Raw genomic sequence first — 23,457 nt, forward strand, 5'->3', positions numbered from 1 at the left:
AAGCCTGAGGGGGCGTAGCATGCTGACAGCGGGAAGCGCCACTAAAGCCTGCGCTGCGAATATTTTTTAAAATCTCTATGACCTAAGGTGGCCTAGAGCGCCCCGCATCAGAGCATAGAGCCACGCGGCTGAGGAGAGCAAGAGCGTCGCGCCTCAATTGTCCAGACATTCTAGAACCTTAGACAAGAAGTGAAGCAGTTGGCTGCAGGCTGGAGAGGAGGTCAGGCAGCTTCCTGATAAGAACAGCAGTTGCTGCCCAGGGCCTGTCCACTAGAAGGCTCTTGCATACAGAGTGACCAACAGGGGGGTGGGTGGCTGGGTGGAGGCCAGCCTCTAAAATAGGTTGCAAGTAGGTATGGGAAACATGGGTCAGTGCAGGGCATGGGGACAAGCCTGTGAGCTGCTGTGCTTAGCCACGTGAAATGGCTCAAGGGCTGCTCACGCCAAAGCCATGGAGGGGGATCAGAGCTCGTAGAGCCAGAGGTGTTCTTGAACATGATTTTTTCCACAGATTTCATTCTCACCCCCACAGGACAAAAAGCTGGGTGAGGTGGTTTTTATGCCAAGGGTGCACTTCTATAAATCATTGTTTATATACCACTTTTCTTTTTTCTTACAATCATACTTTAATCGCTTTAAAAGTATACTCAGGGCCCAACCCAATCCCATTTTCCAGGCCTGGTGCAGCAATGGGGTGTGCACTGCATCCTGCAGTGGGGAGAGACACAGAGGCCTCTTCCACGTATGAGAATATTTGTCCTTTAGCTCAAGGCAGCAGTGCAGCTGCACCACTGCTGGAAAATTGGATAGGATTGCAGCCTCACAGCCCAATCCTAGCCACACTTTCCTGGGAGTAAACCCCATTGACTCTAATGGGACTTACTTCTGAGTAGACATGCATAGGACTGGGCTGTCAGTCAGCAAATGCAAACACAATCATTTTTTATTTTATCTAACTTTTTTCCTTTTAGTGTGCCTTGCTGATACTTTTTCTTTAATAAATAAATGAATTTTTAAAAAGACAATCATTACCCCACAACACCCCCCACTGCAACCCATTTTTGAAAGAAAAGTGTTTTTTTTATAAAAACAAGAAGTGCAGGAAGCACTCTCGTGTTTTTATTTCCTTATCACAGAAGAATTTCTGAAGAATTAAAAGGTAGCATATCAATACATATGATATGTATGTATCATATGTATACATATGATATGTATGTGTGATATGTACCAATACACAACTCCTTAACAGCTAATTGCAGGTGAACAGAGCATCATAAATACAGTTCTTTTCAGATCCCAATATAGACTCCAGGCTTCTGCAGAGGCAACTTTTAATCAGAGTCCTACACAGAACTGAAGACACGTAGCATTGATCTTGCAGGACAGTGGATCTAGGATTTATATTGCAATTTCTAAATGCCTATTTAGTATATACAAGTTTGGTACTAGCCACAGTAAAATATCTCCCAACTTGAAGGCAAGACCTCCTAATTCCCCAGTTACACACAACTTGTCTTTGTACTGCTTTACAGCTATTGCTGCAGCTAACCCCACAATCACTTTTAAAATCAGTTAATATCTAACTATTGGCATCTAGCACTTTCCTCCAAAATAGATGAACAGTTTTGTAGACTAAGGGCACAATCCTAACCAGGTCTACTCAGAAGTAAGTCCAATTTTGTTCAGTGGGACTTACTCTCAGGAAAGTGTGGTTAGGATTGCAGCCAAAGGCAATCTTTAGAAAACCTTTCTTGACATTTAGTGTCATATTTTTGTCCAATGCTTCCAAATGGGCTTCTAGTTCTTGGAGAGTCTGCCTTTAACAGGGAAGAGGACATGTTGTCAAGTAATGCGTTTGGGACTACAGCATCAGATTTTATATTCTTTAGTTACTTAGGCATTGCTATAATATTCAAGAAACAGAGCAGGTGTTTCCTGGAGCTTTCAAGCTTCTATGATAAATTAAACTTAAAACAGGAGACATGAAAGTCATATATATGACAAAATGGAACACTGTTTCCTGGAGCATATTATACAGTTGAAGCCATAACACTAAACACTGCTCCTAAAGACTGTTGCAAAGGTTCAGGTACTAGATACACCTGACATGAAAAACATGTTGATGGTTGCTGTAGTATGACCTTTAGCTATGAGAAATACCAAACAGGTAATGCAATCTTTTTCCTGAGATTAAGTCCTATCCACTAAAAATATCATCTTTCCTGTCAAACAGTGTTTTCTTTCACAACATGTACATGGTCAATCCTTTGTACTTGACTACGTAAGGTTGAAGCTATGCCATCAATTTTAACAAAAAATAAGCTGGCTTAAGCTGAAAGTGAGTTACAAGATTCACAAGTTATTGATTTTGATACAAGTCAAACAAGTCATTGTTTAGGCAAGCCTTGTTTGACAGGTAACAGCCCCCAAAACCATCCTATCCAGCTTTTCGACAATAGACATGGCTGCCACCTAATTATCCATAAATGAAACTGGCAAGAACTGTATGTTCCAAAGTGAGTTTCTTTCAGCAGTATGTTTATGTTTTGCTTATTGAGTTAACGGTTATGAGTCTCACTCTGGAAAAGAAACACAAAGAATCTGCTGCAGTGCAAACCTAGGTACTGCTATTCAGAATTATCTCACTAGGCTATGAGGAATGTGCATAATGGATCTCAGTATAAGGCTACAATCCTATACACCAGAGGTTCCCAAACTGGCGCATCGTGACACCCCAGCCAGAGAAGCCCTGCAGCTGCCCCCCTTTAGGGGTGGAGTGACAGCAACTGCTGCAACAGAGGGTTTTTCCAACTTAGCTGGATGCTGCTATGGCTCTCTGGAGGGACTGGGGAGCCTGCAACCCACTCTGTAGCCCCTCCCAGCAGCTTCAAAATGCTGTTAAAAGGGGAAAAAAACCACTTCCTGTTTTTGTCACAAAACCAGAAGTGCTTTTTCAGAAAAAATTTTCCATAAACTGGAAAAACCCCTTCCTTCCCCAGCAGCAGCACAATTGTCCCAAACCCTCCCCCACAAACAGGGGTTCCCAAATGCTCCCTGAAAGTTTGGAAACCTCTGCTACACACACTTGTGTGGGAGTAGAAGTGATAGGGGCCGCTGCTGACCATGATATAGAAGCGCGATTGAAATTATGATCCCAAAGTGCCTGACTTGAAAACAATGATTGTATCCAAACAGATTAAAAGGAATGTAGGTGACACAGTGCTAAGCGAAGTAACGTATGAGTGCTTCCCCACATTACCGATTTCTACAGCAACTTATCCGATCAGGTGACCTTGATGCCAGAGGTGAAGGTAAGGAGAGCAATTTAGGGCGCAATCCTAACCCCTTATGTCAGTGCTTTCAAGCACTGGCATAGCGGTTCCAATGGGACGTGTGCTGCATCCTGCAGTTGGGTGGCACTCACAGAGGCCTCCTCAAAGTAAGGGAATGTTTGTTCCCTTACCTCGAAACTGCACTGCCCTTATGTCAGTGCTTTCTAGCACTGGGGTTAGGATTGCGTAAGGGGTTAGGATTGCGCTCTCTGTCAAATTTCAGGCTACGAGCATTTTAAGAAGCAACCAAACCAGCTGGGCCACTGTTTAAACTAGCCTGATTTCAAATCAACAGATTTATGTTTAGATGGAACAAATTCATATTAAATCCAAGTATTTCATGCTTAGCCACTTAAACACCACATGAAAAATGAACGAAATAAATCATTCTATCATTCTCTTAGCTTCTAACAAAGGGATATCGTAACCATTATTAATTCTGTTCAGGAAACACAGGCACTCATTTCTAAATAGTCATAAGCAATTGAACACTGTAGTACTGGCCTTCAGACTGAAACACTATAGTGAACTCTACAATTCCATTGTATTCAACTTTGGAGAGAAAGAGAATACATTTTAAACATCCTGTGTATATTACTTGTTGTTTTGTTTTTGAAAATGAAGTAGAAAATTCAACATATGATCTAGTTTGTTGCCTTCTTCATAAGACAGAGAGCAATTGATCCAAAACCTTTAATCAGACTTTCACAAAAGATCAGAACATGTGTTTTTGTGTTGCAGATAGATGGGTATGTAACCAATGGAACAGCTCTTTGCTAAAGTTAATGAGATTCTTAGAACTAAGATGACAGAGTTCATTTCTTGCTTTGGAGATCACCTTACATAACTGATCCTTTTAAAAAATACTTAATTTATTTATGTAATTCTTTGTTCCCAGAACACATTATTTCTGTTGACACAGTGGGATGTTTAACTTAGTTTTCTATGAATAGTAGGTGTTTTCTCTGTACCTGCTATAAGGTTTCCCAGCTTTGAAATTCCTTATATGGAGTTATTTCCATACTCATCTTTACTGTATAATCTTTGAGAACCAAAGAAATAAGTAAAATCATGTGGCAAGAGACTTACAATTCAGAGCATCAATCAACTACAGATTATATGGTGGCTTTCTGAATTATTCTTTTTCTAGTGCTATGTTCTTGATTATCACCATAGACTGAGCTATATTAGAAGATACATTTTTGCCAATGCTGTGATTTCACAAACAAATGACAGAATTTATTCAATCGTGAACATTCAGATCAACAAACCAGCTGCATGGAAAAGGACCTCCAAATATATAGCAATGTCACTGGAATGGATTCTTATAATCCGGCCATCTTTGAAAATTCAGATGTGAAAATCCTACCACAGCAACCTTCAGTTTACTTGTATGGCAAACTTAAGTTACTTTGTATTACCTCAAGTACTTGACTTAAGGAGCTGGAACACAGTCCAGAGTAAGTTTAATTTTTCTTCCCCACTGAAAAATACTAAAAGGAATATGATGAATTCATAAAATCCTTGCTGTGAACCTGAGCAAAATGACGCTTCTGTACTGACACACACTGTGTACCTGATTTCAGAACAGATCCTCTCCATTTCTGCTGGAGACATAAGAGGTTCAGACCACACAAGTGCCAGGCATAAGACAAAACTACATGTAAAATTTAAAGTAAGAGTTTTATATATCGCAATTGACTCCTTGTGGAAGTTGCTTTTCAAATCATTGGTCAACAAGTATGGTTTTTGTTGCAATGATTCACATGCCAGACAAATTGTTGGAACATATTGTGACATCTGAACATGAAATTGGGCTCAATTACAGACTGAATTGTACAAGTTTAATACAGTAAACATTTCGGCAAGGAATGTAAAGCCCATGCATGCAATCCATTGTGACAGAATAAGCATCTTTCTTCCAAATGCACCAATACATCTTGCCTCCTTGAAATATATTAAGCTACTTTATCTTAAACATACTCTCACTGTACAGTCTATACACAGTATTGACTGTGTAAAGCACACAACTAGACATTACAAAGCACACAAACTAGAAGCAGATGCATTAGGCAAGGAAAGACTATATGCACATCATGGCATCTGTCCAGCAAGAGGCAAACCTCAATAATCTTCTCATCAGCACTGTTTTATACAGCTAATTTTTATATCCATTATCTTCAAGTTAATCCACTGTAAGGGAAACAAAGGCTTCAGATATACTTATGCATTCTGTGTCAGAAGCAACATTTACCAGGGCTAGAGCTTTCAGAAGCTGTGTCCACTCTGGACTGGCCTTGATGCACATGCAGCACATGTGACCTGGAAGGGCATGACTAATTAGGAATATCTGCACTATTGTTCCGATTTCCATATTTGTGATGAATGATTAACAGCACTACTCCAAGGAAAAAGCAAATCGAGCCAACAGTTATGTAGGCAATGCCCAGAAACGGATTTTTGCCTCCAATCCATGAAATGGTGCTCAAGATCATCCGTTTTCGTCCATCAAAGCTATGCACAGGATAATCTGAATTGGGTATAGGAAAAACATTCACTACGCATAATTAGCTAGCATCATTACATTAATACAAACCACTCCAATTTGAAGAAAGGAGGGTGAACTTTCAAGCTGGTATGAACATCACATTATAGCCCGAAACCGATTCAGCCTTACTAAAATATGAACTGCAAAAGAATTTGAGGACAGAAATACTTTGATTCATGCTGGCTGGCTGCTGCCTTATTACCTGCAGACTTCATACGAAGGAAAGAAAACTGACCAGCAGAGGTGGTTCCTGGAGTTGTGACTCTTATTACAGAACTTTACCAACTCCTCCCTTCCTAGTTTTGATGTTGTAGGAACAGTGATTAGCTTTTTAAAATCCTCCCTTCTTCAGTATCCAATCTCAACATACCATTCTTATATGATGCCTGCCAAAATTCCTTACCAGCATAAAGCACATCCCCACAGTTTCCACCTCCACATGTGACTCCCTGCCCTCCAAACACTGCTCAAATGCAGACATTTGGCTCCCACAGTCCTGCCAGCCTAAACAGATTACCAAGTCCACCACCATCTTCCACCTGGCTACAAATTTTACCATCTCCATAGACTTTGACAGCTGCATTGCAAATGAAAATAAATAGGGGACTGATGTTGAGGCAGACAGTAGCAGACAGTGGTATGTTAGACTAATTTGCCTGACGAAGGAGCTCTTTAGGTCACAGCACCTCAGAACATTCAGTAAAGGATACTATATTTTATTTCCAAGGAATAACTTCCAGCTGGTAGCGTAGGACGCAAGTTGTCCTTCTTCTCTATGAGGCGATATAGCTTACGAAATGTGGGCAATGCAGCAGTACGCATCCACACAATGAAGTCTTCATTGATGAACCCATTGTTGTCTGGATCAGTATCCAACTCATACACTGGTCTGGGCCAGTTGACAGGTTTGGCTGTGCCTAAGCAAAATAAAGTTGATAGGTTATTATGTTTCTTGCAAAGCTTCTTGGGGAAAGGGTATTTTTTTCCAAACTCCAAGACAAACACTTTAACAGAAACACACTACTGTTCCCTGAGCTCACTCAAGCTCTGTGGTTCATTACAACCCTCCAACTCAACAAATTTTAATTTCCTTTGCAATGCAACACTCTCTCTCAGGATGAAAGCAAGATGAATTCTGTAAATACACCAATATTTTTTTAATTTACAGCTCCATTTTATGCAAAAGTAAATCCCATTCAGTTCAATGAGACTTGCTCCCAAGAAAGCATGTATAAGATTGCAGCCTTATTCCACTAATATAATTTGAAGGTTTTGATCTACAGAACAGCAGGTCAAGATCACTCTTATTTTATGCTTGCCTATACAGGCATGCACCACTTAACAATGGTGATCACAGAATGTATCCCTGTTATGTGATTAGGTCATTAAGAGAACACTGTCCATTCTATTGCTTTTGCTGTGTAAACCAGGGTGCCCAAACCCCGGCTCTGGGGCCACTTGCGACCCTTGAGGCCTCTCAATGTGGCCCTCAGGGAACCCCCAGTCTCCAATGAACCTCTGGCCCTCTGGAGATTTGTTGGAGCCCACACTGGCCCAACGCAACTGCTCTCAGTGTGAGGGTGACTGTTTGACCTCTCTCATGAGCTGTGGGATGAGGGCTCCCTCCACTGCTTGTTGTTTCACGTCTGTGATGTAGTAGCGGCAGCAAAGGAAAGGCCAGCCTTGCTTTGTGCAAGGCCTTTTATAGACCTTGAGCTATTGCAAGACCTTCATTCATCCATATAAGTTCATCTTTAATATATTCATTTATGTAAACTTATGTAAATTTATTCAAATTTTAAATGTAAATTAATTATTTTTTCCCCTGGCCCCTGACACAGTGTCAGAGAGATGATGTGGCCCTCCTGCCAAAAACTTTGGACACCCCTGGTGTAAACAGACACTCCCTGCCAGACACTAGCTGGCTGCATAGATTACTGGAGATAGATTACCTCTTCTTTGCATTAAGAGCCTCTCTGTTGTGTAAACAGACACTCTGCTGCAGGCTATGGGAGATTCGACTGCCTCATTAAGAGCATCTTTACTGTGCTTTGACCACTGTCATATATGCAGTCTGTAAAGCAATCAATTGTTAAGCAGCACACGCCTGTAGTTTTAGACAGCAAAGACTTCAAACCTAGCCCATCTCTAGTTTCCTCAGAAAGGATCTGCTGAAGCACCAATACAGAGGTATAACTGCCATGCAATAATGGAGGGGGGAGGGGCACAAACGATTAATTACAGCAGCAGAATCCATAGGAATTCATAGGAACCAAATACCAAATAGTTCTGAAAGAAGAAACTATGCGATGCTTGCGTGCAAGGGTATCATTTAGTCTTTAAACAATTTTTTAAACCAACATATACATTTGATGCCTGCATGGATTCCTTCCAAAGCATACTGGGATTTTTCTTCAAGTCTAAAATTATCCGTTCATACTTCAATTGCCACAATGACTCTTTCCAATGAAATGTAATGGGAGGAGAAGCTTTAAACAACAAATGCAATCCAAGCATTTGTCTATTATTGTCTTACCACTGAAAAGTGCTGTCAAGTTATTTCCATCTCCAACAGGATTTCGAAACTTCACATTTTTGTCTGTCCACCAAGCAATACCCTTTTTATTCAAATGAATAGTTTCATTATTGTCAATATGCTTCAATGTCAATGTATCTAGAAGAAAAAAGAAGAATGTAAGGCTCCTTTTCATGATTCCTGAACTCAGCTACTCAGCTATCCAAAAAAAAACTACATTACATCAGCTTCAAAGTCAAAGTGTTTTGATAAATCTCCATCCTACTCTCAAATTGAGGGGTGGGGGGTGGCCCTTCTTCAAAGTGCCTACTTTGATCAGACACACAAGGCACAAAGCACAGAATATTTAGAGTTGTGCCAATTTATTCCTGTCTAAACTGCCTAGACAACTGAGCTAGAGACCAGTTCTGTACAAGACAGGTTCCTGTGCTGTGATGTCACAGAAGCAAGAGCTTCCAAAGTTCACTTCACTTGAGTGCAATTATGAAGGGCAAGGATGTGAAGTTAAATACCTTAACTGTTTAGGTCATACAACAAAGAGATGCTGGATACTCTGGCTAGAAAGGGGATAAGGGAAGCAAGGAGGGCTGAATTAGTGGTGGACATGTCACTGGAAGGTCTCTTTATGGAAGTGCCTCAGTCTGTGCATGTGCTGTCGATGAGAAGGAGTAGAGGTCTACAGTTAGAATGAAATCTGTGAATTTTAGAAACTTGCGATTTTTTTACTTAATTCCAACAAACTGGAAATACAGTGTTAAAGCATAGCATCTATAAAACTCCATACCATTGAACATGCTGTTGGCAATAGCTCCACAAGGAGCAATGGGTTTATTCTCACTGGTGCGGTAAGGCTCACACTCCTTACTGGGGTTCTATTAATAAGAAAAGGAAAGATAATTTTGTTCTCATACAGCAAAGCTAGTCAAATATTCACTAATCAAAACAGACTGCTTATTTCACTGATAAAACTTTAACCGATATTGCAAATTTTCCTTCCATGTTCACTAAAAACAGTTCAAGATAAAGGGCAGAATTCTTGTCAAACCTGAAGGACACCACAGTGTTCAGTGAGCAAGTATCTGCAATTAACGCTCATTTCTTTGCCATAAATAAAATTAGGAGGAAGAAGCAGGCAGCTCTGCTAGGCTCATTTCATTGTTAATCAAGGCTAGACCTGGAAGAATCTTCTTTGGAAACACAATAAAAACTGGGAAGACCATTTTTGGGCTTTGGTATGCACACATAAGCAGCTGGACACACACCTCCTAGTATGTCTCTGGATAGGTTGAGTCTTTTTTTGAATTCTCAACAAATCTACATCTTGCTGTTTGATCAAGTAAGTGTACAAAGTAACTGTTACAAAACCAGATGATAGTTTAAGGGCCCAACATTATCCAGCTTCCCAGTTCTGATGGAGCCATGCCAACGGGGCGAGTACTGCATCCTGCATGGGGGGGGGGAGAGTCAGAAGCCTCCTCAAGTTAAGATAACTATTGTAAAAATGGTTACATTTATTTCTATAATGAAAATCATGTTCAGCCACAGCAGTGGTGTCAGCAAATATTTATGTGCTGGGAAAACAATCTAATCAGAGCATTTTTCTAAGAGTTTTAACTGCTTCTATAAATCTTTCATCAACTTGCAGAGAAAAATATTGGGGATGTTTAGTTAGGCTTAGAATATTTGAATTGTCTTTTAATCAACTCCAAAGGAAAGGATGAGTTACAGTAGTAGCCAACCTTAGTACAAGTGATTAGAAGTCATTTCAAGCACTCACGAGGAATGGCTCACTGAATAAGTAACTGACAGTGCATATTTCAACAGAGATAGTCCAACTCATTCTGAGGATTGTGTAAGCAAGTGCTTTTGAATTAGTTTCTACTCATCAGCTAGGTCATACTTAATAGCCTTTTCAAAACAAATTAGTATAGACAAACAAATCCTCACAACTCTTAAACTGATGGTTTGGTTTTTCACAAAACCTGTATGAAACCTTTTTTTAAAAAAAAAAATAGAATTACCTCAAATTGTTAATTGAACACATAGCAACAGAGAGATATGTAGACTAAATTGGGGGGAGTGACCACAGGGAAACAAATGACTATATCTAATTATCTACACATTACACATTACATTTAAAAAGTTATGCTGGATTTATATAGCAGACATCAGAGACATACGTGATGAATTCAAAGATTTACTCACAAATAAAGAAGTATTATCTCCATTTAACTGGCTATCATCCCGAGACTTCACATAGCGTCGATGATTTTGATAGAAGTTGGACAGTCCATAATACATAAACACATTGCTCTGCAATACACAAACTATGATGTTTCAGAAGTGTAGAAAATCATCTGCATTCCAGGCAACTTCAAATGAAATAGTAACTCTAGTCACATATAATGCTGAATGCATGGGGAAAGAACAGGATCGGACATAATGTCTGAGGCAGGATTTATTTATTTTTACAATTCTGTTTGAATAAGATCATGTTTAGCAATACCACTGAACTTCTCTATTCAAATGCAACATCTATCCCACATGGTTCAGCTATACTATTCAGAGCTGCTGATGCAGCTGCTTGCAGCCCATGCAGCTATTCCAACCTACTTTCTGCCACACACAGCAGGCAACAGAAGCCCAATGCAACAGCATGCCTCTGCCAAATAAAGCTGCAGACTCAGATTCTCCACTTCTATTTACCATCAACTATTTGCCTTTTTAAACATCCCTGCAAAAATTCTTGCTTCACAATCTATTTGTGGTAGGCACTGGTTTCATTTTACAAATCCCACTGTCTGCCAACCTCTCTTCTCAGGTTTCCAAATAAAGACTATTAAAACTACTCTTTATAAGAAAAGATCTCTGCCAATCACACTTAAATAAAATCAAAGTTCTGAAGACACTGTTAAATGCATGCTTTCAAACATGGGTTTCAGAATGCATGCTTTCAAAATGCTTAGAAATGGGTTGCTTGCATTTAGTAGAAATATTTACTAAAATATGAGTTTCAGCTAAGTCCTTATCTCTACTACAGAAAGAGGGCTATATCTTAAGCAGCACTCATGCTACTTATCTTTCCTGCTCCTTCCTTCCTAGGGAAGTTCCCCAAACACTGCTGCAGGGGGTCAGTGTAACTCCAAAGGCTGTGCAAAGCTCTACGTTGACTGCATAGGGATAGCATTGTGGCGCCTATAGCATTGTGGCCACTGTCATGGCCAAGCTCTAGAGCTCTGAGAGAGGACGTGTGGGACCCTAGTTGCAGCTGTGCAGTTACACAGCACCCCGAGAACAGTGGTCAGGAACATTCAAGAGCAGTGTGGGATCACTGGTGAGCTATGGGGGGGGATAATCAAAAATCAAAGATTTATGTGAGCAAAGGCTTTGGAAGCTTCCCTAGCAAGGAGGAGATGAAAAAATAAGTTGCACAAGTGCAGCTGGGCTCAATGCAGAGGGGAAAAAACTTTGGAAAGGGTAACAGCCCACAGAAACAGCATATCAAGCATCACACTATCTGCTTAAGGCCCACTTTAGCAATTTCATCCATGTAATGTTGTTAACTTTTTCTTTAAGCTAATTGCATGGCTTCACTTGACCATTAAGTCCATAAAACTTAAGAACACTTGTTCTGTTTATGAATGTTTGAGCCTCCATTCAATGACCCAGGATCTGCTTCATCTTTGTAAATGATGAAATAGTTTGAACAAACCAGTTAATTAGAAGAGCATAAGGGAAGTTTATGAACCCTGAAAAGTTAACTCTAAATAACAGTTATAGTATAATAGTGGGTTGCAAAAAGAAGAAGAAAAGGCAATATGAAAGAGCTTCAATTATAAATGCTATACAAGTACAAAAGTAAGAAGTATACATGTACACATATACCTCAAAAGGGTGATCCAATGTGAAGTTAATGGTACAGACACAAGGTGTGCTGTTCCAGGATACATTTAAACACCTGTGGCAAGGACTACTGGGCTCTGTTCCTGTGTAGTCGATCTGCAAAAGAAAAGGGCAGATAAGAAGGGGGGGGAGAAAAGAGAGCAAATGATAAATATATATACAAAACCAGCACATCTATATCTTGGCAATGAATAGATAGTCAAGTATGTTTCATGATTTGATGGTTGTTAGGAGAGCAATTTTATGAAGCAGTAGCACATGGAGTCCACTGCATGAGAAGGCATTTCAAGAAGCCACTCCCGAGTTCCCATTCAGTTCTTGCACGAACGTTCTTATGTCAGCAAGTGGGTACCATTAGTTCCAAGTTGTTTTTTTTAAGGCTGTGAACAACTTCAAGTGAAGAAATCACACAAATTCATGTAAGATTCTTCACCCAAAATCAAGCCTAGGCCCCCATAGCACAGAAGATCAGAAATTTCCGAAGACTGTTTAACACACACATACACTCAAGCAACATATTTTTACAATAAGGTAACACTGTAAGGAATATCTTTCGGTAAAGATATCTAAAGACATATAGAGATGAATTCTTCTTCCCTACAATCCTATGTGAAAAATAGGTTTAGATGATTTACTGTTTGACATAGTTCATTTTAACTATTCTGGAGAAAGGATACGTCTTCAAACCCTTTCCTAACTGGCCTGGACTTATACTGGAGAGCTTGCTTTACTGAGACAAATTCCCTAACTGTCGTCCACTTGAAATGAAAACAAAAGACAGATTAGTAAATTTGGAAGTAGTCAAACTTGTTTGTTGGCTATACTAGCAACAACTGGATTTAAAAATATAAAGACAACAATGACTAAATCTTGCCAAACAAAGATGTTTGTTGATATATCAACAGTCAAGTAAAACGTGCATAACTGACAAAGTTGTCCGTTGCTGGGTAGTATTTTGCACCCTGTTTTGCAATTAGGGTTGCATGCTATGAATACTGTACTGCTCTATAGAGCAGTATTAGATTCAGTCATATCATCTTCACCAACTATAAGTTATACAGCCAAAGAATAGTTGTATACAAAGAACTATTGTATGACTTTGTGATGCAAGTGATGATATGATATATACGCTACAGCCAGGATCCAGAAACACCTACATAGGTACGCAGCACACATATATAAATGTACAAGAGGATAGAATTTTATCTTCCACCAGTATCTTCTCACACCTTGTGGGGTGCCACTCTAGAAGGCACCCAGAGCTGGGAGGAACTTTGGGGAGATATGGTGGGCTGCTGCTAGAAAGCGTGTTGGAAAGCCCCTGCATACGTGAAATACTGAACACAGGGCTTTGGAGTCAAAATAGTTAAAGTCAATTGAGACAGTTCCCAAGATGTCAGTATAAAATTGCCCTTTTGATTTCAGCATGGCAAGGGTTGAACATGTAGTTCTAATACATTAGCATTCCTAGTTGCCATATGTTTAAGATTCATCTCAGGCTACTCAGCACACAATACATATTTGTACTGTGAATGCATTGTGGTTGAGTATCCTAAGAATGTTTAGATACCAGATCTAACTATTTGTTATTGAATGATTCCTAAAGCTGCAGATTATTTCTGTCTTTGTACATATTATTGGTTAGGGTTGTTATTGTTTTATGCCAATAAAGGTTACAGGCATACACATGGACATTTGTACTGTGTCAAGTCATTTTGCCTTCATTTTCAAGTCTGACCAACTCCTTAGGTGTCCACTTACCTGCAATATTATTCAGCAGGCAATATGGCTCACATTTGTTGCAGACAGGAATGGGGGGGGGGAGAAAAAGAATATACTTCAAATGTTTGGACTCCAGAAAACCTGGTCCCTGGGACTCTTTCAGTCAGGCCGTGTAACTCAGGTTGCCTTGAAGCAACAGAAACACCCTGAGTAATGCCTGCTTTGGGCCAACCCCTTTCTATTCTGTTTTCTACATTGAGTAATTCCAGGTTTATATTCTGCAATACGTACATTACAAGGAAGTAGCCACCAAATAACTTTTAATTGGTCTAAAGCCACTACAAAGTTATTGAAAGACGGAGGATACATTTTTGTGAAACCTAAGTGAAAGAAACAGCCTAAAGCATGGTGGGCATGTTGCATGCTGATGATCTTATGTGCAGTCTGATGCTCCATACTTGAATCCTCAAAAAAGGAGCTGTTATTTATTAAAGGAGTAATATGTTCAACCCTTCTGATTTTAGATGCAGCTGAATGTGATGGCAAAGATCCTGGAACAAGGTCTTAATGTCAAACAAGTTGGTCTGCCTTAAAGAAGCCCCATGATAGTGCTTATCCCAAGATGGTTCTTTCAAGAAAATTATAGGTGGAGCCTTTTTATGCGCTTGAGTTTCTTTCCCTGACCCACCACGATTAGGAAAAAACACGTTGTGCTAAATCAGACCCGGAAATGACATGTTTTACACAAATTGCATAGAGTTAGGCAAGTGCGCTACAGCCTGACACTTGGGAATGGAAGGAAACTAAGGCAGCGGTTCTCAATCCCCCCCCCCCGCTCTGCTTCTTCGCCTCCCCCTCCTCCGATCCATACTCAGCCCTCCCTGCTGCCAGCTGTCCCTGCTACTTTCATAGGTGGGATGCTGAGCTTTTAAGAGTCCAGTCCTATGCCTTTCTACTCAAAGTAAGCCCCAATGTAGTCAAAGGGGCTTACTCCCAGGAAAGTGTGGAGAGGATTGTAGCCTGAGAGCTCAGTCCTATGCCTACCTACTCAAAAGTAAATCCCATTCTAGTCAATGGGACTTCCTCCCAAGAAAGTGTGAGAGGATTGTAGACTGAGAGCCCAGTCATATGCACTTCTACTCAGAAGTAACTCCCATTCTAGTCAATGGGGCTTACTCCCAGGAAAGTGTGGATTGGAATGTAGCCTAAATCTCATGCTTTGGCTTGCTGGGAAGACTTGCTTGCTGGGCTATTTTGTTTGCGTAGCCTGGAGCTCGGAAAGTCTGCACCATCTCAGTCTGAAGGGGAGGAATTCAGCAAACACTCCCTGGGTTTTTTAAAGCAATCCCCTCTGTTACTACCACACCTGCCCTGTGTGTGCGCGTGTGTGTGCGTGCGCGCGCGCGCGCAGGAGAGAGAGAGTGTGCTCCACCCTGCTTCACGTGTTCTGGCTACAGAGGTTCCCCTCCTTCTCCTCTTCAGCCTCTTTGCTGGCTCAGGGGCTCCAGGAGTCTTACTGTTCCTTGACAAGGGGAACCTCTTTCATGGCTCCAGGGCTATTTCCCTGCCTGTGTGTGGCGGAGCCTTTTTGCAGTGTTTTGGGCTGCCTTGAAACGGAGCAAGACACCAGCACATGGGAAAGGAGGCAAAAGGTGTGTTCGACTCTGAATTCCTCTCCGCACCCGATTCGAGTTGAGATAAATCTGCAGATAAAAAATCCGTGGATAGACAGGTTTCACCTGTACTGTACTATAGCACCTGCTCAAAGACAGTCTGGAATGCTGACACAGATTCCTTTCTGCTTCATTCTATTTTAATTTCTATAGAATTAAAGCCTCACTTTGGCTTTATTCTGTGTGCAATATCAAAGTTAAGTGGTAAACAGTATACTGCTATTAAACTGTATGAATATACATTACCAAAAGTAACAAGGAAACAGAAGTCTCCATGTCAATGAGGCTTCAAGTCAAATACTAAGACTCTAAGATTCTGTTCATATTTTTCACTCCTGTAAATACTAAATTGTTAGAATCATAGCTTAGCATTGTTTTCAGCACTACTTACTCAAGGAAAATAAATGACTTTATCTGTCTTTATATTCTTGCCCTAAAAAGAAAGAATTTGAAACAAGAATGCATCTTTTTAGCTCATCTTCTGTTATACTAACATCTCAGTGATGACAGATTGAGAGATGTGCTTTGTGTCCTTAAACCTGGTGTTTATTTTTAGAAAGTGATTAACAGCTCACAGTGCTTCAGGAGGACATGAAGTACATTCTAGCCTTAATCAGAAACCACACAAAGGGTTTTTGTTCAATTTTGCCATTATTTTACTTTGACACCAATTCACTCTGAATCTAGCAGCAAATGGCTTTAGGGGATCTTGCCAGAATGGACTTCTGACCCCCCCAATCTCACACATGTATATAATGAAAGGAAGAAGCTGTATGTTTATTCTTAACAAGACAACATTTGCAGATGCCCTAAATAAAGGTTCGAGAGAACAAATCCATAGCCTTGTTCAAAATGCAAGCTATTAAAGTTTTATTTATTATTATTATTAACAGTATTTATATACCGCATTTCAACTAAAAGTTCACAAAGCGGTTTACAGAGAAAAATCAAATAACTAATGTCTCCCTGTCCCAAAAGGGCTCACAATCTAAAAAGATGCAAAAGAACACCAGCAGACAGCCACTAGAAAAGACACTGCTGGGGTGAGGTGGGCTAGTTACTCTCCCCCTGCTAAAAAGAGGAGCACCCACTTGAAAGAGTGCCTCTTACCCAGTTAGCAGGGTTTACCCTGAAACAATAGGCGCAAACCATGACAATACCATATTGGTACACTTGCCATGACAATAAACTAAACTACGTATTCAGGGTTTGGCCAAACTATAACACCACCAATAAAAACAGACCAGTTGAATTTGTATTTAGTTTACTTAAACCTTCAAAAGCATGAAAAGGAGCTGATTTTAGAACTAACCAATGGAACGCAAGAAACAGGCTATGTACATTCTTATACATTTAAGGAGCAACTCCAAAGCATTTAACAGAAGATACATCCTAGTTATCCAATGCTTGTCTGCAAATATGGAGCATAGAACAGCCAAACAAAACAAGAACAGCCAAACAAAACACACCTACCCAAATAAGTGTTCCCCCACGGTTTAGATAGCTATGCTTAAAACAGATTATGTGCTTGTTATTGCAACAGCATCTAAGGCACAGATTACTGCATGCATACAAATCAACTCACTTGCAAACACAGGCCGGTCACATAAAGCATCTACAGAGGTACATGCTTGTCACTACTCTTAAACTGGCTTTTATGACTGAGAGATTTAAACTCAAGCTTATAGTGGTTCTTTTTCCCCTTTTAAATGCAAACCTGCTCCCTTATGCCACAATTTCAAGGAAAATAGAAGCACAAAGTACCTCTGTTCTACCCCCCACCCTATTCAAATTACTTCTAGACTTCACAGAGAACAGAAGTCATCCCCCACAATTCACTTCTATAGTGATACATTGAGTTGGTGTTAAGAGTCTTGTTTCCTTTTCCTGAACATTTCAAGTCACCTTCAAAATTCTAAAAACAGAAGCCTTGCTGCCTGGCGTGCTTTGTGGTGAGGCCACTTCCCCTAACCTTCACATCTACTGGGCAGGAGACACAGAGGATGCTTTGAAACACATCTGACCTAGTAGCCACTAGAAAGCAGGAAGTGAATAAATGAGGAGTGCAATTTCTTCACAGGCTGATTTCTAAATATGATTTCTAATAGCTGCTGACTAGATGCCCACACATCTATCAGAAGAGGGTATTAGAAAACTGATCAGAATGATTGGATGTGATAACAAGGGCACAGATGTATCCCTATTATTCCCACATGCTTTGGCTACAATTACTGTGACCTCTAACTACCCACAGATGCAGGAACACACCTAGAAATGAGAAAGAAGGTAGAGAATATACATCTCTTTATAACTTCTTCAGATTATCATCAAGTGGAGAGATCTTTCAATCTATACACTTGTTCAAATATAGCAGTATCACCTGCACTACATGTTTCTATGCCCTTGTACAGGTGAACTTCCAAATAATATTTCTGCAGAAATAGCTAAGGACTACTTTGGACACAGCCTTTCTTTGAGGCAGGAAAAAACCGGAGGATATGCACACATACTTACAATAGCACAATCCAAAATGTCAGCCGCAAGGTTTAGTGCACAAAGACTTTGCAAGTCTCCTGCATTTGGTTTACAAGATTAAAATCTGAGGTCTTGCATGAGGTTCTTCCCCCTCCCTTCCTCGCTCAGTCTAACAAGTCAATAGGAAAAGAATGTCTGAAGGAACCTTACGAGTGCAACTTTTCCTAAACTGTATTTCTGAAAGCATATGAAAAAGGGCCAAAACATTATCAGCATTGTCCAGCTGAACATAAATCCCAATTCTCAAACACCCTTTGTCTGACTCATCCCTTCGAACCCCAAATTACTCTGTTCCAGGAGTCTCCAAACTCTGGTCCATGAGGTGGATATGGTGGACCATGATGATAATGGTGGTGACACAGCCTTACCTTCGCACCCAATCTCTGCAGCAACTCACACTGGGGCAGCCACTTCCCCAACCCCAGAAAACAGGGCACAGAGTCTTCTGGGCAATGTGGAAGTGACTAAGTGGCACAAGTTGTTGCAGAGATTGGGTGCAACAAAAGAGGGTACAACATGGAATGATAAGGCTTCGCCTCCCACCCTGCCCAAGATTGTCATCATGGTGTACCAAATCTAGCTCACAGGTCAGAGTTTGGAGACACTTGCTCTATTCCCTAAAAGCTTTCACTCATGCCTGACTGCTTTCCTCTGGCTGTTTTGTCCGCTCTACTAATTCCCCTCTGACCTTGGCCTTTCAGCTCCACAGACACCCCTGATCTCTCCTTCTCATTTCAATACCCATTTCTCACATTTTAATAACCCACTCTCTCTTTTCCAGGTCCCTTTTTAATTATTTCCCTTTTGCCTTCCTCTCTCCCAAGGGAACTACCAGACACTTGCCTATGTCGATCACACAGATTAGATGAGGGCAGGTTTTCAGTCAAAAATCATGGAATGTTCCATGACCCTCAGATAAGTCAGGGGTAAAGCTTGGGGAAGGGTGCTTGTGAGGAGGAGCTGCAGAACCTGACTGCCCTGGAGCCTGATTGAAAAGGAAGAATGACTCTGAGTCACACCACTGTTTTTGAAAATATTAACAAGGTGCTTATGTAATACTGTGTGCCATTCCCCCTCCCCCAAAAGCAACAGAATTGAACACTACATTGAATTACTTTAAAAAAAAATCCAGGTTTGAACCTGCAGAAAAGCATTTGCAATTTTAAAAACCATCCAAAATAAATGCAGCATCAATATAAAGCACCATACCCTACCTCTGCACAATACCCTGCTTCAATTGCTGCCAAACAACTTTTTTATGCTATTCACTGTAGATTTAAGAAGCACTTCTGGTTTGGAGTTAACGAGCCTGCTCCAAAAACTCTACAGCAGAGCTTCAACAAATGTAAACAAAGCTGAGTGCAAGCTGTCTGCAATCACTCAAAATGTTCCTCAGACGCTTCACAGACCCTCCACAGGCACTTTTAAAGCTCCTCCCAGCTTCTCCTGGCTGCTGCAACTGCCTGAACAGCCCTGATCCCTAAGTAACCTGCAGATAAGACAAGTTCTCACTCTATGCTTGATTTATTGGTAGATTTTTCTCACCTTATAGGTATCTACAGTACACTGCTAGAAAGCAAGTGGCTACAGTATCTCTGATAAACAACAAAAATATTTCCTGGTGGCTTAACATGCACTGTCTCTCTGACTTTCAACTACATAATAGTCTGCAAAATCAAAATTTCAAAAATAGAAACTTAAGAACTATATGAAGTGCAAGGAAAGGTCAGCAAAATTACTAAAATGCATGCTAATAGAACAAACAAATATGATACACTATAACAGCATTTTTCAATGTTTGTCTTCTGCTGTACTACTTCACATGGTTCACCTATTTGAACTACCACCTAAAGTAAGTGGCGATGACATCACTGCCTGTTACTTCTGGGTTGGGAGGCCAGCTGCAACATGACAAACACCAGTAAGAGGCTCAGGGTGAACAGGAGGGCTTTTCCGAGCAAAAAAAGCATGCTTTAGAGCCTCCTACCACTATTTGTTGTGTCATGCTCTTGGTCTTGCTGCCGGGCAGCAGGAGTCCTGTGAGTACCACCGGTAGTACACGTACCACTGGTTGACAAACACTGCACTATACTATTCATGTTAAAGCAATAAACACATGAAGACAGTGCAATAATGGCAAAAAGCTCCCCCACATAAATTTATTCATTTATTTATTCACTGTATTTGTGTCCCGCCTTTCTCTCCAAAGGGACCCAAGGCGGCTTACAACAATAAATAAAAAATACAAAAATATAAACACAATTAAAACAAATTAAACACTTCACAATATGTAGCATCTTAAAAACAGCAATCGGAAATTAAAAGAGAAAAAGAGCAACAACAGCAATTTTATGAAAACCCCAAGCCTGTGAACCAGATGTCAAAAAAGATGTTTAAAAAGAAGCTTAAAAGATATTTAAAAAGAACTAGGCATACAGTATTTGGCTCAACATATGTTAATTCCTATCAATAGTTACTTTACATAAGGTATAACGCTTTCCATAGAACCAAAGCTTATAAAGACACCACCCACTCTCCAAAAACAAGTGTCCATAACTTGATGGTACTTGGTGAACAGTATAATCACTCATGAAGGGAAAAAAATCTAAAAGGGTAAAAGGTTCAGGACCAATGCCACCTTACCAATTACAACAAAATACTGCTCACAGTACTGTTTTCCAGCACATTGGTCCAACAATCATGATCATCACTGACAGTAAAAGTCTCAATGCTTTATTTAATCAGAATAAATAAAATCTGGCAAATGGCACTGCAGCTTATTTCATTAGAATGCAGACCTCTGCAATTATAGTTCTCAGGACAATGAAATATGTGCATCACTTCTTCCACATTCATAATTAAAAGGGAGAAAAAAATCTCAGTCCTAGAAAGTTTACTGTAGAAGCCCAATCCTATTGAACTTTCCAGTGCTGATGCAACCATGCCCTGTGGTGGGGGGGACAGTTATGGAAACCTCCTCTATGGCAGAAGGCAACTTTTGTTCCCTCACTTTTGGGTTGTGCTGTGGCGGCACTGGTGCTGGAAAATTGGACAGGATTAGGGTCCCTATTTACTACAATTATATATCCTGCTTTATCCCATGAGCTCAGAGAGGCATACAGCAAAAGGGTTTTTGGGGGGAGGGAGGGGGTTCAATTATTCATTTTTGTTTTTAACAAACTATTTTATGGTTTCATATCTTTACTTTTTTGCATTATATACTTAAGATACACAATAAAGTGCATACACAGATGCAGACTTCATTGATCATTCTAACTGTATGAATTCTAGCAATTCCTCATGACCTGTTTTTAAGATAATATCTTTCCTCTCTTGTTTAAGGAAACAAGAAGCAGCTTCTGAATCTCCAGAGACAATATTTTGCACTCAGAAAAGAACTTCTGAAGCATATGATTTCTGACTACTCTACCATGTTTGCAAAAAAAAAAAAAAAAAAAAACTCAGCTAATTCCCATATATCCTCCACCCCACTACTCATCTCTCCTATGTACCCCATTTCCTCGGAATCACTTTTCCATTGAGAAGTATAACATGCAAACCAGAAACTGGAAGAGCACAATATAACACTAATGCTCAATTACATACATGTTAGAGATTCCTTCTTCTGCAGCTACAGCCAAAAGCTTCCACACATTACACCCTTGTGAAATGAACAAGAACAAAAAAAGCAGCCTGGGCTATACAGGACATGGCGTCTTGATCCACATAAGTAGGGTGACCAGATACAAAGGGGACAGAGTGTCTATTCCTTTAACCACTGTATAGATGAGAGAAATTTTGACAGGTGCAGCTCAACATGGGAGAGTTTAAAAAGTTGCACTTGCCAAAATTTCTTCTTCTTCTATACCATGGTCAAAGATATAGGCACTCTGTTCCATTTTGAACATGGTAACTTTACACATAAGCATTTGTGCTTAAATAGTTATTCACAAGCATCATCAGTGCATCAGCAAGCTAATTGTACCTGCTACTGACATCCTAATGGTATACATGAAAAGGGCAGCATATTCAGTACATGATAAGGATTATGCCTAGTCACTCATTCATCAAAGAGCCCTTCCCACCTCCTGGATAAGTCAGGCCAAAGTGACAGAAGGTGGGATGTGAATCACAGCACAATCCTGTGCAGGCCTACTAAGAAGTAAGCCTGATAAGAAGTAAGTAAGATTGAATTCAACTGAACTTATTCCAGGTAAGTGTGTGTAGGATGGCAGCCTCTGCTCTGTGCCCTGCCACCTGTCCTGCGATCTGGTGGTGCCCAGCTAAGCCTGGGCATTACCACCACCACTACTGGCACATGTACTGTTGTGCAAGGTGCTGGTGGAGCAGGTTGGGCCACATTCCCAGGGCCAAGGCCTGGTTGGTGTGTGAGGAGCAAATTGCCTGCCTGTCAGCTGGCAGAGCCCAACCCTATGCCTATCTACTCAGAAGTAAGTCCCATTATAGCCAGTGGGGCTTACTCCCAGGTAAGTGTGGAGAGGACGGCAGCCTCAGAGCCCACCCTATGCCTGTCTGCTCAGACGTCAGTCCCACTCTAGCCAGTGGGGCTTACTCCCAGCTAAGTGTGGGCAGGACGGCAGCCTCAGAGCCCCCCACGCCTGCCTGCCAGCACAGGCGGCGGGGCTCGCTCCCAAAAGCGCCCGAGCCGCTCTCACCTCGAACTCGCGGATGTTGTTGGAGGTGACGAAAATGCCGATGCCAATGGGGATGAAGATGAGGCCGATGACGAAGAAGGCGGGCAGGACGGTGCCGGCGGTGAGGATGGGCTGCCAGGCGGGCAGGCGCTGCTGCTTGAAGGCCGTGTTGTCGGGCTTGCGGCTCTTGACGGCGCCCCCGGAGACCCCGGCGCCCGCCCCGACCCCGGCCCCGGCGCCGCCGCTGCCCCCCGCCACCGCCCCCAGGCCCGACGGGTGCCCGTCCGCCGCGTCCTCCTTCGCGTTATAGTTCATCGCCATGGAGCCTCCGCCGCAGCAGCCCAGGGAGCAACTGCCGCTGCCGCAACGGCCCCCGCGAACCAGCCGCTACGAGGAGAACCGCGCCTGCGCACGCGCAGCACAACAAACCGGTCCCCGCCCCTACACGGAGGTCAGAGTGCGCCTGCGCCGCTCGAAGCCACACAAGGACTTCCGCTCTCTCCCCGCGTGTGGGCAGAACCAGCGGGCGGAAGTGGAACGCCGGCGCCAATGC

General features: G+C 41.4%; 1 protein-coding gene across 1 annotated transcript; it reads right to left on the reverse strand.

Annotated features, from left to right (window-relative positions):
- Positions 1–4,996: 4,996 nt before the first annotated feature.
- TMEM30A (transmembrane protein 30A) lies at positions 4,997–23,295 on the reverse strand. Its single transcript, XM_066609636.1, has 7 exons — positions 22,926–23,295; positions 12,302–12,415; positions 10,622–10,729; positions 9,201–9,288; positions 8,417–8,554; positions 6,591–6,797; positions 4,997–5,862 (listed from the first exon to the last, which is right to left on the reverse strand). The coding sequence occupies exons 1-7, from the start codon at positions 23,223–23,225 to the stop codon at positions 5,669–5,671; spliced, it is 1,149 nt and encodes a 382-aa protein (XP_066465733.1). The 5' UTR covers positions 23,226–23,295; the 3' UTR covers positions 4,997–5,668.
- Positions 23,296–23,457: the final 162 nt, after the last annotated feature.

This window comes from Tiliqua scincoides, chromosome 1 (genome assembly GCF_035046505.1).
Source record: "Tiliqua scincoides isolate rTilSci1 chromosome 1, rTilSci1.hap2, whole genome shotgun sequence".
Lineage (NCBI taxonomy): Eukaryota > Metazoa > Chordata > Lepidosauria > Squamata > Scincidae > Tiliqua > Tiliqua scincoides.

Bases quoted from the DNA above. Each gene is read 5' to 3' on its own strand.
- TMEM30A (XM_066609636.1), bottom strand. From the start codon at position 23,225: ATGGCGATGAACTATAACGCGAAGGAGGACGCGGCGGACGGGCACCCG. The intron at 10,730-12,301 runs GTATATGTGTAC...TGTGTATTGCAG, and splicing joins CATTGGATCACCCTTTTGAG to AGCAATGTGTTTATGTATTA. The intron at 9,289-10,621 runs GTGAGTAAATCT...TCTTATTAATAG, and splicing joins GAGATAATACTTCTTTATTT to AACCCCAGTAAGGAGTGTGA.